At 37.6% G+C, this 15,105-nt stretch overlaps 1 protein-coding gene across 2 annotated transcripts in view; it reads right to left on the reverse strand.

The window, feature by feature from the left end:
* LOC139478191 (myotubularin-related protein 9-like) overlaps nt 1-15,105 on the reverse strand; it is a 247,404-nt gene that overhangs the window by 98,121 nt on the left and 134,178 nt on the right. For both annotated transcript variants that reach the window (XM_071260560.1, XM_071260568.1), the window contains exon 7: nt 10,028-10,132. In XM_071260560.1, the coding sequence (XP_071116661.1) occupies nt 10,028-10,132 (105 nt within the window). The remainder of the gene's footprint in view (nt 1-10,027; nt 10,133-15,105) is intronic.

The following is a 15,105-nucleotide window of genomic DNA, read 5'->3' on the forward strand; positions in this document are numbered from 1 at the left end:
TTCCGGTGTTTCGTGCTCACGGTAATGTCTTTCCATGGGGGAAAAAAACATCCAAACTCATAATTCGTGTATAATGCGCACCCCCTTCTACACAGCTGTGTTTTTTCGAAAAAAAGTGCGCACTATACTCAAGAAAATACGGTAATCGAAATCCATCAACAGTATCCATCTTTTCAGATGCTTCTTCGAGCGCTGGATATAAACCCATAGTGTATATCATTATATCATATAATAGTCTTTAATTGGTCTTGCTTCAATGTTTTGAGAGTATACATCAACCTCATTAAATGTATATTATACGGCACGAACATCTTAGTAAGAGAAATGCTATCACTTTTAATAACTTGGACCCCCTCAAGGGTTGCTACGGGTGATACTCCCATATAAATAATACTGCAGCGTTGACGTTGGTGTTTCTTAAGCCATTTAATTGATAGACCTGGTAAAACTTCGAAGGCATCCTCTGGTGCATCTCCAAACAAGACTTCAATAATAAGTGTAAAAAGATCAGGTATGGCGATCAAGTTATCTTTAATATCATTGAATTCAGTAACCAAATTTAAACTAACATTTTTTGATGCCTAACGACTAAATAACATATGAACTTTGTTTTCTGGTAGGGGAGAGACTAACACACTTTTTCGTTTTGATGGGATATAAGCCCCGAGTACGATCCCACTATTTATTATCTTAGTTAAATTATGTGCCTTACCCGTCATCACATATGGTGGGGTAATGACGATATTCAGTAGTTACACGATTTTTGCTTCAATCATAGTCCATTTATTATTGTCGCGAGTAAGATTGTATGAAGTGTTTTTATTGAGTCTACTAACGTTGACATCGCTTAAATCTCCTAGATTACCTGTGAATGTAACTTCTTTCCGCTTGTATACATTATCTTGTAAGTGTAAAGTGTATAACTTGCCATCGGTACCGGGTTTACCGAATCCTTCTGTGTCTCCGAGATCGGAAAGCGCAATTGTATTACATTGTCTGAGTGTTCCAGGGCCTGATGAATCAACCATTATTTTTAGTGAGTGAGTGAGTATGGTTTTACGCCCCTTTTAGCAATATTCCAGCAATATCATGGCGGGGGACACTCGAAATGGGCTTCACACATTGTACCCACGTCGGGAATCGAACCCGGGTCTTCGGCGTGATGAGCGAAAGCTTACCATTATTTTTAATATGGCGTGTTACACTCAAGTATCCTATATGTACAGGTTGATGTTTTACATCTAATACAGAAATTTGGAGGTCTGAAATAATACCCTGCTTTAATTTTTCATATTGTAATGATGAGAAATATTCCGTTGTACCGCTATTATATTTTTCATCTTTGACTGGAATAGCTCTGAGTAGAGTTGAAGAACTTTCTAGTTGAATATTATCCGTCGTGCATATTTGATCAAGATGGATACACAACTCTTTATAGGGAACTTAATCAGGTAACTTAACTCCATGCACTGTTTTGTTGGGTTGCACTCTTACTGGTGCTCCTTTACTAAATCCAAGTGTTTCTGCTAAGTAATCATAAAATATACCATCTTATCCAGTGCTTAATTTCAGCATACTTACTCAAAAATACAACTCTGTCCTGAAAGATCTCAGAGAGCAGACCAAATGCATAGCCCTGTTTCATTGCAAAGACCGAGATTCATTTGAGGAATGTCTACGCGAAAATTATGTTATTTATACCAAGCCCGAACGAGACAAAGTCAGAAAACTTTTAGTGGAATCAAAGCACTCTAAACTCGTATTAAAAACCGATCAACCAGCTTCTTATGCAATTGCTTAGCAAAATTAAAGCAAATAGAGCACACAATTTTGGAAAATATATTAGCTATACAAAAACCAGTCATCAAAATTTCTAAATTCCATCATGTTTCCATGAAAACAGCAAAAGAGAAAACTTTCAGAATCTTATAAAAGATAAAAAAACAATGTAGCAAGTTTGCTGAAGCTAGGATACATAATATGGTAAACATGGATCGTACAAAAACTCTACCCAAAGTTTATGTTTCACAATGCAAAAATTAAAAAAATCAGAATCTTCAAACTAGCAAAAGGCACAAGTACTCATTGTGGTAAATGTGTGTAGAAAGTTTGGTGAAGCTAGGGTGCATAGTTAAAAAGATATAGGGCGTACAAAACACCCACCCTAAAAGTTTAAGTTTCTTAATGTGTCCATGGAAACGGCTAAAATTAAAAAATTCAGAATCTTCAAACTAGCAAAAGGCACAAGCACTAGTTGTGGTTAATGTGTGGAGAAAGTTTGGTGAAGCTAGGGTACATAGTTAAAAAGATATAGGCCGTACAAAACACCCACCCTAAAAGTTTAAGTTTCTTAATGTGTCCATGGAAACAGCAAAAATTAAAAAGTTCAGAATCTTCAAACTAGCAAAAGGCACAAGTACTCATTGTGGTTAATGTGTGGAGAAAGTTTGGTGAAGCTAGGGTGCATAATAAAAGAGTTATGGGCCGGACGGAAGGACGGATAAACGGAACGCTTTATACCCCCGATTTACTTTGTAAACGGGGGTATAATTATGGCAAAAATAGCAACTGCTAAGCAAAAAATATAACAAAAAAAGCAAAAATAACAAAAATATAGCAAAAATATGGCAAATGAGCAACTGCTGAGCAAAATTATAGCAACTGCTAAGCAAAATTATAGCAACTGCTAAGCAAATATAGCAAAAATAGCAAAAATTCGATAAATTGAACATTAGCCGTTATTATGTAATAATATGGCAGGAAATCCTCATTCTTTCGCAACAGTTTATTATTAGGGGCTGTATTGGATATGCCATATTTTATTATGTTAGACTTAAATATCTCCTTAGGTATTACATTATGGAATCCGATGAACTCATCGAACAAATACTCAAAGAACCAGATCAACATGCAGAAGAACATACAGATAAATCTTTAGATAAACATAGAGAAAGACTCGCGGCTTTGGTAGCCGGTGGAAAATGTTCCCAATATTTGGGAGAAAATTATACCATCGAAAAAATTGATAACATGACCGATGAAGAAATTGAAAAACTGTACGCGTGTTACGAGTCTAGACTGGGAGCTACCATGACTAAAACAATAGGTTCAGCTATGTTACAACTATACACAGTCGTAGCTAGTACGTTTCTTCCTATCCTGGCAGAACATCGCCCGTATTTATGCGAATCTCTCGAGAAAGACCCATTCATCGAACACGCTATAAGCGCAGTAAGCTTTGAGTTTTATCATAGATACGGAATGTTCTTAGCTCCGGTGACCACTGCTTTAATAACGGCTAGGTATTGTCAATTTAAACATACATGCCCACTTAATGATAATGGAGACTCAAGTGACACCACAACATATTGTGGAGACGCAACAACAAGTGAACGAGGAAATAACCCCGATTGCACAATCACAACAAGTGAATGAGAAAATAACCCCGATTGCACAATCACAACAAGTGAATGAGGAAATACCAGTGATTGTGAAACCACAAGCTAGAGTGACAAAGAATCCTTTGAAAATCGCTGCTAGTAAAAAGGGTGCGTTAGCAGGGAAGGCTAGAAAACTAATGCATAATTCAAATATTGAACATAATCGTCCGATTAAAACTTGGGCTCCCTATGCACTAGGAGTTGTTGATATAGCGGTGGTATGGTTGTTTCATAAGACCGGAGAAGAGAAAATGTCACCCCCGATTACACAACAAGAAGTTTTAGAGGTTAGCGCCCATATAATGTTATAATGACTACTCCAGTTACAGACGTAAAATGTTGGTAAACGCAACGTATCATTCAGTGGTGGTCAGCGGCTTGGCCATTGGCTTACTCGTATAGCTAAAATGATTACTAAAGCCACACCACCCAAGCTAGATTTTAATGGTTATGATATCGGTATGATGATTCTTGATATTGGATTAGCAATGGCAACAAAGGATATGCTCATCAAACAAGGGCTTATCCCGGAAGACATAATGAAGTAATTAAACATTTGAATATTTTACATTATTGAACATTTGAATATGGCAACAATTGCGATGATGGTTGGTGGAGATATTGTGAATGCTTTAGCTTTTCGTGGAGTAATTATTTATTTTCTACTCTGAGGGAATCAAATGCTAAAGCAGTTGAAGAGGAGCGTAAACGACATGATAAAGCATTAGAACAACTCGAAGCAGCCCAGTCACAATTGACCAGAAATAGGACATTAAGATTAGATTTTATTAATGAAGAACTGCATAAGCAAGGACATTCAATTCAAACATTTAAGGATGTTGAATCTGCCATGCACGAATACTTCCTTGTTTATGGAAAGAAACTTGACCCAATACAGAGACCAACAAAAAGTGAGTTTTATACACCATCAGAAGAACAAAAAAACAGAGAGATAGCATTTATAATGTTTGGGTTATCAGTCATTGTAATTTTCAGTTATACAATAACTACGCATAAACCATGACCTGTAAACATACTAGTCAGGCTGAGTCTTATCAACCACTATGACCTGTAATTACACTATGTCAGCAATGTCACCCCGACTGCTAATCTATAAATAACCCTGACTGCTAATCTATTAATAACCCTGACTGCTAATCTATAAATAACCCTGACTGCTAATCTATAAATAGCGCTGACTGTTGTCTATTTTTAGCTACACATAAGCTATGAGCTATTACGTATCAACTAATCTATAAATAGCCAGTGGTGATGTGATTTACCTTTTAGACAAATGATATGATAGATGTATAACCATGAATCTGTGCAAATATACACTCATGGGGAAGCCGATTCAATGTCAGAAGCCATCAGTGGGTGTTTACTGTGGAACCCACTCTTATTACATCAGACAGGGTTTTAAAAATTATGTTTGTTCTGTATGTGGGATTGGGGTCAAAGGTAGTTACTGTGTATGTAACAGTCACGGTGCTGACAAGGTCAGGAAGCAGATTATTTACGCTAGGAAGAGAGATTACATCAATGAGAGGAATAGGTTGGGGAGAATACGTAATTATATATAAAAAACAACCATTTAGACATTTGAATCATTTTGTATATTCCATTAAATCATAATGGTTTTTGTCAGAGAGTTGAAGGCCTTGGCAAAACAGCGTGGTCTACATGGATATTCTCAAATAAGAAAAACTGAATTGATCGATTTACTCGGTTTGGAATACAACAAACCTCAGACTGTTAGAGAACTCAAAGCTCGAGGGAAAAACAGTGGGCTGAGAGGTTATTCTCGAATAAAAGCTGAATTGATCGCTTTACTAGATAATAATAATAAATCAGTTGGCGATGTTGATAAACCCACTGTTGTTGATGATAAGGAGTTAAAATTTGTACCCACAGCCGGCGTTAGTAAATATCTAAGAAGTTGGAAGATGGATATTAATTCCAACATGGATGTTAATGATGTTAGGCACATTGTATCAGGCAAAATTAACGAGGAATTACATGATTTACATAGTATAAAATACCAGCTGACGATTAAAATGTCATTGAGTAAAAGTAACACAGACAATGACGCTGAATATACCGAACAAATTGATAAGGCGGAAAAGCAAAATAATTTAGCTATAAATATTTTTGGACATTCTTCTAAAGGAATTGTTGCACACAGGATAAGCTCCGCTCCAGAACATATTCCAAGAATCAATTCATTTCTGATCGAAAAAGATGGTAAAATTCATTATACGTGGATAAAGAGTTTAAACAGGCTATTATACGATCAAACAAAACATGCTAGACAGCAGACAAGATCTATTAGAAGCAAATAAAGAAGACTGCAGAGGTGTTGGACAGACTGCGATCAGGATCGATATGCCTGAAGAGGGGAAAAATATATTAAAATTTGAACATTATTGTAATCAAATGCCAGTACCGTACGTAAAGTACGCCGACTTCGAAGCACTTATCAAACCTATAGAAAATACAGTCCGAAGCAATCAAGATAGTTTTACGTACAAAACTCAAGAACATATTACTTTTGGGTTTGGATATATAAGAAACCCATGTGTACAACGAGGGATGATTGGAGGGCCTATAGGAAGTTGCCATGTCACGAGTAATTATCGGGGAGCCGCGCATAACGAGTGTAACTTGAAACTAAAAAAGAATTCTCAAACAATACCCATCACCGTTGTGTTTCACAACCTTAGAGGATATGATTCACATCTCATCATGTAAGCTATCTCAAAGGCTGACGGCTGTTTAACGTGTATTCCTAATAATATGGAAAAATACATATCGTTCTCGTTGACCACAACTATACATTATAGGGACAAGGATGGGAAAGCCAGAATAAAGCAAAGTAATGGGCTTAGATTCATAGACTCCATACAGTTTCTTCCCTGGACAATTTAGCTAATGCGAACAATCCCGATGACTTACAAATCAATATACTGATTGGTAAATTCGTCATTTGTTGTTGAGAAAAGGTGTATATCCTTACGAATATATGGATGATTGGTCTAGATTCAACGAAACTAAATTACCACCTCATGAATCATTCTACAGTAACTTAACAGAATCTAAAATAACCGTTGTCGATTATGAACACGCTCTGATGGTCTGGGATAAATTAGGTTATAAGAATTTATCTGTACTTAAAAACCGATGTACTGTTACTCGCCAATATATTCGAGATATTTAGAAAGACATGTTTAAGACAATACGGCTTGGACTCGGCATGGTACTATTCCAGTCCCGGACTATCGTGGGATGCATTGTTGAAGAAGACCGGTGTAGAACGGAAATTACTCACCGATTACGATATGCACTTGTTAATTGAGAAAGGATTAAGAGGTGGTATATCGATGGTAGCTAAAAGTTATTCTAAGGCTAATAATAAATTAGTGGAAGGGTATGATCCGAGTAAACCCGCCACGCACATATTATATCTCGACGCCAACAATCTGTACGGATGGGCTATGAGTCAACCTTTACCCACGGGTGGTTTTGAGTGGGTCGATGTGAATGATATCAACAAGGTTGATGCCAATAAAGGGTACATACTTGAAGTTGACTTGGAATATCCAAATTCGTTACATAAAGATCATAAGTTTTCCGCTAACTCCCGAAAGATTAATGGTGAATAAAGATTACAAGGTTAGCTAACATAGAAAAACTCGTACCAAATTTGATGGATAAGACAAAATATATAGTTCACTGCAGAAATCTCCAGTTATATCTATCGTTAGGTATGAAACTAAAGAAAATACACAAAGTTCTAAAGTTTGATCAAAGCCCTTGGATGGATCCCTATATAAGGCTGAACACAGATTTAAGAAAGATAGCTACTAGCGATTTTGAAAAGAATCTATATAAGCTCATGAATAACTCAGTATTTGGTAAAACTATGGATAATCTAAGGAAGCATGTTGATGTTAAATTAGTCAGATCTAATGAGGAAGAAAGACTCAGGAAACTTATAGCCAGTCCAGCTTTTAACAGAAGCAAGATATTTGATAACGACTTAGCTGCATTGCATATGCAGAAGAGTAATATAAAACAGACCGGTGTATGTTGGTATGAGTATTCTTGACTTGTCAAAACACTTAATGTATGACTTTTATTACAACAAACTTAAGAAGCAGTACCGCGATAGATGCAAGGTGTTATATACCGACACTGATTCTTTGTTGTGGGAAATAGAAACTGAGGATGTGTATAAAGATATGGCAGAAAAAATAGATACGTACGACACAAGTGATTACCCAAAAGACAATCCACTGCACAGTGTAGTAAATAAAAAGGTATTAGGTAAGATGAAGGATGAATGTGCTGGGACTCCTATAGCGGAGTATGTCGGATTAAGACCTAAGATGTATTCTATAAAAAAGTCTGATAATGGGGAGATAAGAAAAGCTAAGGGTGTTAAGAAGTATGTGGTAAAAAAGCATATCAAACACGAACAGTATAAAGAAGCATTATTCAACAGTAGAACATTCAAACACGAGATGAACTCTTTAAGAAGTGTCAATCATAGGATATATGGATTAAGAATGAACAAGACATTATTATCCCCCTTAGATACAAAGAGATGGATTGATAAGGATCGTGTAACTACCTATGCTTATGGTTATGGTGGTAATACTGTATCATTGGGAATTATGAGCAACTCTTCTCGTACAATACCCTGCCCGGTCCATCTTTAAGATAATAAAGAATAGGCTCTCCTTCTTTCGTAACCAATCGACTAATGTTATATATCTTAAGGGACCAAATCGGATTGGTTGAGTGATGTAGGCCTCCTTCGAATTCACCGGGCTGGTATAAATATCTTACGCTTACTCTATCTGGAAGTTTTTGTTCTTTGCCTCTCCTCGGTGCTGAAGATTTGGAAGTCACAGATTTCATTTTAATCGCATTGGATGGTTTCTTCCCGATTAATCTTGTTACTTCATTATTCAGCGCTGATAAAACAGCTGATAATCGTGTCACCCATTCGGTTGATCTCAATCGTTCCAATTTCATTTTGATCCCATACTGATATCCAAACAAACGTTCTGCTAATGCCCGGTTAAATAATCTTTGAACGATAGCTCGACTATGGTGGGCCTCTTTTTCACCACACCTGATGTTTGCATCGTGCTTTGTTAACAGTTTAGTTACTGATCCCATAAACTCGCGACCGGGATCTACTTGAAATAGCTTAGGCCATTTTAGTGGTCCACGTTTATATATAAGACTCAGTGCATTAGCTACTTCTGTTGAATCTTTCGAGGTTAATGGCTCAGCCTCTTTGTATCGACTAGCCCAACCACTACGGTTAAAGCGTATTTATACGTTTTGCGTCTTACCTTATAATGGGGAAGAAACAAGAGGTCAGCCTGATGAACTTCATTTGTTGTAAAAGTATCAAACTTCTTCCTCAGTATATAACACGGGGCCGGTAAGTATATTTGCCATATCGCTTGTTTCTTTAACCAATCCTTGGCCACATCTTTAGATACCTTAGCCGCAGTGGCTAATTTTTGTATTGCTCCTATACCTTTCCAATATCCTCGTGGACTATAGTAAATTTTATTCATTATTAATTAATATTGATGTTTCTTTTAATATGACTTATGATGATCGTTGATGCGCATCAGCGTTTTGACATAAAAAATTCCATCTGTAGTAGCGGTATAGGTATATAAATCTGACTCCAGTGGAAGTGGAAGCCAGAACCTATACTACTCACTTTCTATGGATGATCGATTGGGAGACATATTTTATGAATCACTATGTAGGCCATCAATCTATTCATATGCACATTTGTTTTGTGAAAAGGCTTAATATATTTAAAAGGGGTTTCTGCAGCAAAAAGGAAACCTCTTTTAACCAATCAGAATCAAGCATTCTTCAATGTCATGATAGAATTTTTATCAAATTCACTATGTATGGGGCATAATTGCATAGTAGTAAAAAACATGGGTAAGTTAAACATATTTTCTTCACAAAAATTCTCCCAGATATTTACACAACTGATATACAGCTTGTACTGAACATCAGCAGAACAGAAGGAAAGAAAAGTGGACAGTGAGAAAAATATAGCTTACATCTCTTTGTATGACCAATGACAATTAGATCTGTGCATAAATGAACATTTTTATATTTTCTTTTTCAGCTAACTCCATATTTCATATCAAACTGAGATCAGTTGGTGTATTATTGACTATACTACTTATAGTATAGCCGCATGGTTTGAGATGTAAAACTGGAAATGGAATATATCTGCATCTTGGGAAGAAGTGACATTTTCCCATATTGCGCTGGTGCAATGTTAATGTTAATATAGCCAATGGTATATACACCCAAGCTATCATTTTTTATAAGAGCTGAAAGGTGTGTTATGCAGAGACAGTGAATATTATTACTGCTAGTCGAGTTGATACACGAACATGTAGGAGATAATTGTAACTGGAACATTTATATTTGTTTGAAACACAGCTACCAAGGTGGCGCTGGAAAGTGTTTCTCCTTCAAGACAGAGTGTGATTCAAGCATAGGATGATGGGACAGTCGACCAGTTCCATTACCTTCCATTAGCTTGATGAGGGAGTCATGAAATGCCTGTCTCCTTTCTATTGGCTGATGAATTCTCCGCCACTGTGAGTAATGTGCCTCCGGTTCATATCCCCCTCCTGAAATAGTAGGCACAGCAGGTAAGTGCTATGAACAGATAATAACTGGAGGGCTTGCATTACATGTGAAGAGGGTAGCACATCTATAACCACATACAACACACAATTGAATACAGGTAAGAATGTGTAGTGTAGTGATAAATTAAGACCACACATGTTGATATGTTTTTGGGCTTATAAAAACATGAAATATTTCAAATATTGGAAAACTTAGGTAACTAAATAGATACCCAATTTCATTACTTTTTTAACAGAAATGGCTGATTAATGGTGATAAGAAGTTTCTGTCTGGTCTTCGAAGTGCAAAGGTCAAATATAATAAAATATCGCAAAAGTAGGGAACATAAACAGTATGTTCAGCCCTACTATGAACTACACATGTGCAACATTTCATTACATTTTGAACATTACTGGCTCAGCAATGGCCTTAAGTAGCTTTTTCAATGTGTCTGACATGGAGGCCATATTGCATATCGGATTCAAACCTCTTGGACAAATTGGGGTGTCATTATTGGTGGGAACAAGTACCGTATTTTCTTGAGTATAGTGCGCATCCAAGTATAATGCGCAACTCCCTCTAAAATTACTCCTTACCCCTTCAGCGAATTCCAGTAAACGATTTGGTTAGTACAAATTTGAAATTTGAGATGAAAAATCACCAGACATGTTGATTTACTGTTTGAATTGTATTTTTTGCTCTGCTAGACATTGTTTTACATACAACGATTCAGATTAGCTTGTGTATTTTCTTGTAAACTAAGCCGGAAACAGCAATCAGCTGTACGCACGTCTTAGGCTGTACACATGTTTTCTTGGAATCTACCTGTGATTGGGTTAAAACTTACCCAATGATATGACTTTAAAAGATTTTGATGCAAGGATCTGGAAAAATCGTATTGGAAACTGCTTTATTATCAGGAATAATATTAGGGCAGCAGCCCAGAGCACTTTGGTCAAACGAACAAGGTACCAATATTGGAACACAGGAACATTTACTGTGTAACCCAACATATTCATATATGGATGTCTGCCGGGGACCCCCTGCTGCGTGTGGCCCCTGGCCCCTCAAAAGAAGGGACCATTCAAGGGCTGGATCAAACATTGGAGGTACCAAATTAAGGTAAGTTTAAATAAACAGGTTTATATCACAGTACAGAATGGGCCACACCAGACAAATATTCCTCTGCATAAGGCTTAAACATTGATGGTATCATATGGAACCAACATAAAATGAACTATTACACTCTACTTATTACAAAATACCCATTGCCAGACAAATCATCTTCTGCATAAGGCCCACCAGACACACTCTCACTCCACCCCACACAGTTGACCCTCTGTAATCCCAGTGTGCATCATGAAACATAGGAGGCAGAAGAGCATTGGACATCAGCTCCGAGAGTCAACAAATGGTCAAATGTATGTTTTGTTCTTAAAGATGGAAGGATTTTATTGAGATTAAAATCACTTATTTATAAAATTAGGTCTCTGAATACTAGTATTGATATCATAGATTAGGCCTATCATTGAAATGTACTGAAAATGGCATGAATCTGATTCTTGTGAATATATATCTGATCTGCTATGAAGTCCTCAAAGCCTTCCATAGCCTGATAGCTTGGCTATGGATTCCTACAAACCCAAACATGCTTAGGTAGTCCTCAAAGCCTGCTATAAGAATGGTTAATGATAGTCCCTAATACCATTTGGAAATCTCTTGGTGATAATTGTGTTTAAAAACCTATGATCTCCGTTTATTTAGCAAGTTTTATCATCTAAAAAGCTGAATTCCGGCCAAATATATCCATATTTATCAATTTTACATAGACGTCCTCTCTTCGTTGACGAGATACTATTGTGTCAGGAAAATCAAGTCTAACTAATGCAATGTAAATGATTGGTTGCATAGTTCTCGCTCGATAGTAGGCCTACCTTGTCGCACAAATTTAAAAATGGCTTGAAAGTTTACAAATACATTCGTACGAGTAAGCTTCGGAAGAGGAGCACAAATTAATAAGGTTAGGGTTTTAGAAAACGCTCTTTCTTTCTATCGTGGCGAGAAGGTTTCTTTAAAAAAACTCAAGCAAGATCACCTTTGTGTTGACATTCCTGCAGGCTATGTGTCATCAAGCATGGTTTTATCCATGCAGCATCCATTGATACAGTGAGCTAGTCTAATCTCGATATCTCGATAGGCCTAGCCTTTGATATAAGTCTAATAATACCATTGCATTGGGTTAGACTTGATTTTCCAGATGCAATAGTATCTCTTCAACGAAAATTGATAAATATGGAGATATATTTGGCATGAATTCAGCTTTTTAGATGATAAAACTTGCTAAATAAGTGGAGATCATAGGTTTTTAAACACAATTAACACCCAGATGTTCCAGATTATCGTCCTAAAACATTTCCAAGTGGTATTAGGGGCTATCATTAACCATTCTGCAACACTCAACAACAAAAGTTCCTGTGACACCAATATTTTAGTGTATTTTTCAAACAAGTAAAGTTTGGTTTTCATTATTGAAGTACATGTATGGAATGAAGTCACAAAAACGCAACTGCTACAGAAAAGCATGCATTCCATGCAAAAGTTGACTTTTATGCAAGCCCCATGCATTTCACTACCCATGAATGGGTATAAAAACATGTGCGTTAACGGGATTCCATATGCATTGTTTAGCATCGCGCTGACAACAACCACTCAGAAAAACAACCAAATTACGCAATTATTCAACATTATGAAATGCCACGCTTGTTCGAAAATGAGCGTCTGGGAGCCATTGGTATGCTTGAAGCAGGATCGAGTCAATGTGATGTTGCAAGACAATTTAACGTCCACAGAAACACCATTTGGCGTTTATGGCAACGTTGGCAACAAACGAATGCAGTCAGAGACCATCCTCAAAGTGGCAGGCCACGCGTAACCAAAAATCGACAAGACAACTGCATACGAACAACACACCTACGAAATCGATTCCAGCCATCATCAGTGACTGCAAGAAGCATCCCTGGCCTTCGACAAATATCTTCACTAACCGTACGTAGCCGCCTCAGATGTGCAGTGAATTGTCGCCAGAAGACCCACCAGATGTCCATTTTGACAGGAAACCACCGTCAAGCACGCCTACAGTGGTGCAGACAGCATCTACGCTGGACAGTCATACAGTGGGGACAAGTTCTATTCACTGACGAGTCTCGTTTTCACCTCAGCCACAGCGATTGACGAATTCGAGTGTACCGACGTCGAGGTGAACGTTACGTCAATCATTGTGTCATGGAAGAAGATCGGTTCGGGGGCGGCAGTGCTATGGTATCAGGTGGGATTATAGCAAGACAGAGGACCTAATTGATAGTGGTAGAGGGAAATCTCAATGGACAGCGCTACTGCGACGAGATCATCACCCCTGTTGTTCTACCGTTTTAGCGTCGTCATGGCCCAGGCATTACCTTTCAACATGAGAATGCCGGGCCTCATATTGCTCGACTTGTTCAGGATTCTCTTCAACAAAACAGCGTGAATTTCATCCCCTGGCCATCTCGCTCCCCTGATCTCTCACCAATCGAGCACATGTGGGATACGATGGATCGGCGCCTTCGACGTCAACCACGTGTTCAAGACACTCCAGGAACTACGAAACATGCTCCAGAAGATATGCCCAGATATCCCACAGGAATTTGTGCGACGCCTGGTCCATTCCATGAGATGAAGATGTGTTGCTTGCATCGCAACCAGAGGTGGGCACACACGCTATTGATTTGTAAATTGTAATTTTGGCATGTTCATGGTTTTTTTATGAAATCACGCATTTTCTGAAGTCAGTATGACAAATTAAACCATTTGAACACTTCCAGGAGCCTTTTATCTGTTGCAAACCGAAATTGTTTCAGATTTGGTAAAAAACATAACTTTGCATTAAATCTTATTCAATGTCACAGGAACTTTTGTTGTTCAGTATATAATAATCATGGCACATAGCATCATATGCTTATCTGAGCATGTTTGGGCTTGTAGGAATCCATAGTCAAGCTATCAGGCTATGGCAGGCTTTGAGGACTTCATAGCTGATCAGATATATATACACAAGAATCAGATTCATGCCATTTTCAGTACATTTCAATGATAGGCCTAATCTATGATATCAATACTAGTATTCAGAGACCTAATTTTATAAATAAGTGATTTTAATCTCAATAAAATCCTTCCATCTTTAAGAACAAAACATACATTTGACCATTTGTTGACTCTCGGAGCTGATGTCCAATGCTCTTCTGCCTCCTATGTTTCATGATGCACACTGGGATTACAGAGGGTCAACTGTGTGGGGTGGAGTGAGGGTGTGTCTGGGGGGCCTTATGCAGAAGATGACTTGTCTGGCAACGGGTATTTTGTAATAAGTAGAGTGTAATAGTTCATTTTATGTTGGTTCCATGTGATACTTCCAATGTTTAAGCCTTATGCAGAGGAATATTTGTCTGGTGTGGCCCATTCTGTACTGTGATATGAACCTGTTTATTTAAACTTACCTTAATGTGGTACAATTGATATATATTCCAGCCCAATTTAACCCGTGTATACCTGAAGGGTCAACTTTATGTGGGTGTCTGGCGGGCCTTATGCAGAAGATGATTTGTCTGGCAATGGGTATTGTGCAATAAGTAGAGTGCAATTGTTCATTTTATGTTGGTTTTATGTGGTACCTTCAATGTTTAACCCAGTCCAAATTTTGGGACCCTCTCTGGGGGGTATGGCGGACCTTATGCAGAGGAAAATGTGTCAGGTATGGGCCGTTTTGTACTCAGTAACATGTACCTGTTCATCTAAACTTACTTTCATCTGGTACTTTGAATGTATACTCTAGTCAAATTTTACCAGAGTGTCTACTGAGTGCATTAAGGGTCAACATTTGGGGGTGTCTGGCGGGCCTTATGCAGCAGACGATTTGTCTGGCAATGGCTATTTTATACTA

Source organism: Haliotis cracherodii, unplaced genomic scaffold (assembly GCF_022045235.1).
Source record: "Haliotis cracherodii isolate W230 unplaced genomic scaffold, xgHalCrac1.p SCAF_1, whole genome shotgun sequence".
Classification (NCBI taxonomy): Eukaryota; Metazoa; Mollusca; class Gastropoda; order Lepetellida; family Haliotidae; genus Haliotis; species Haliotis cracherodii.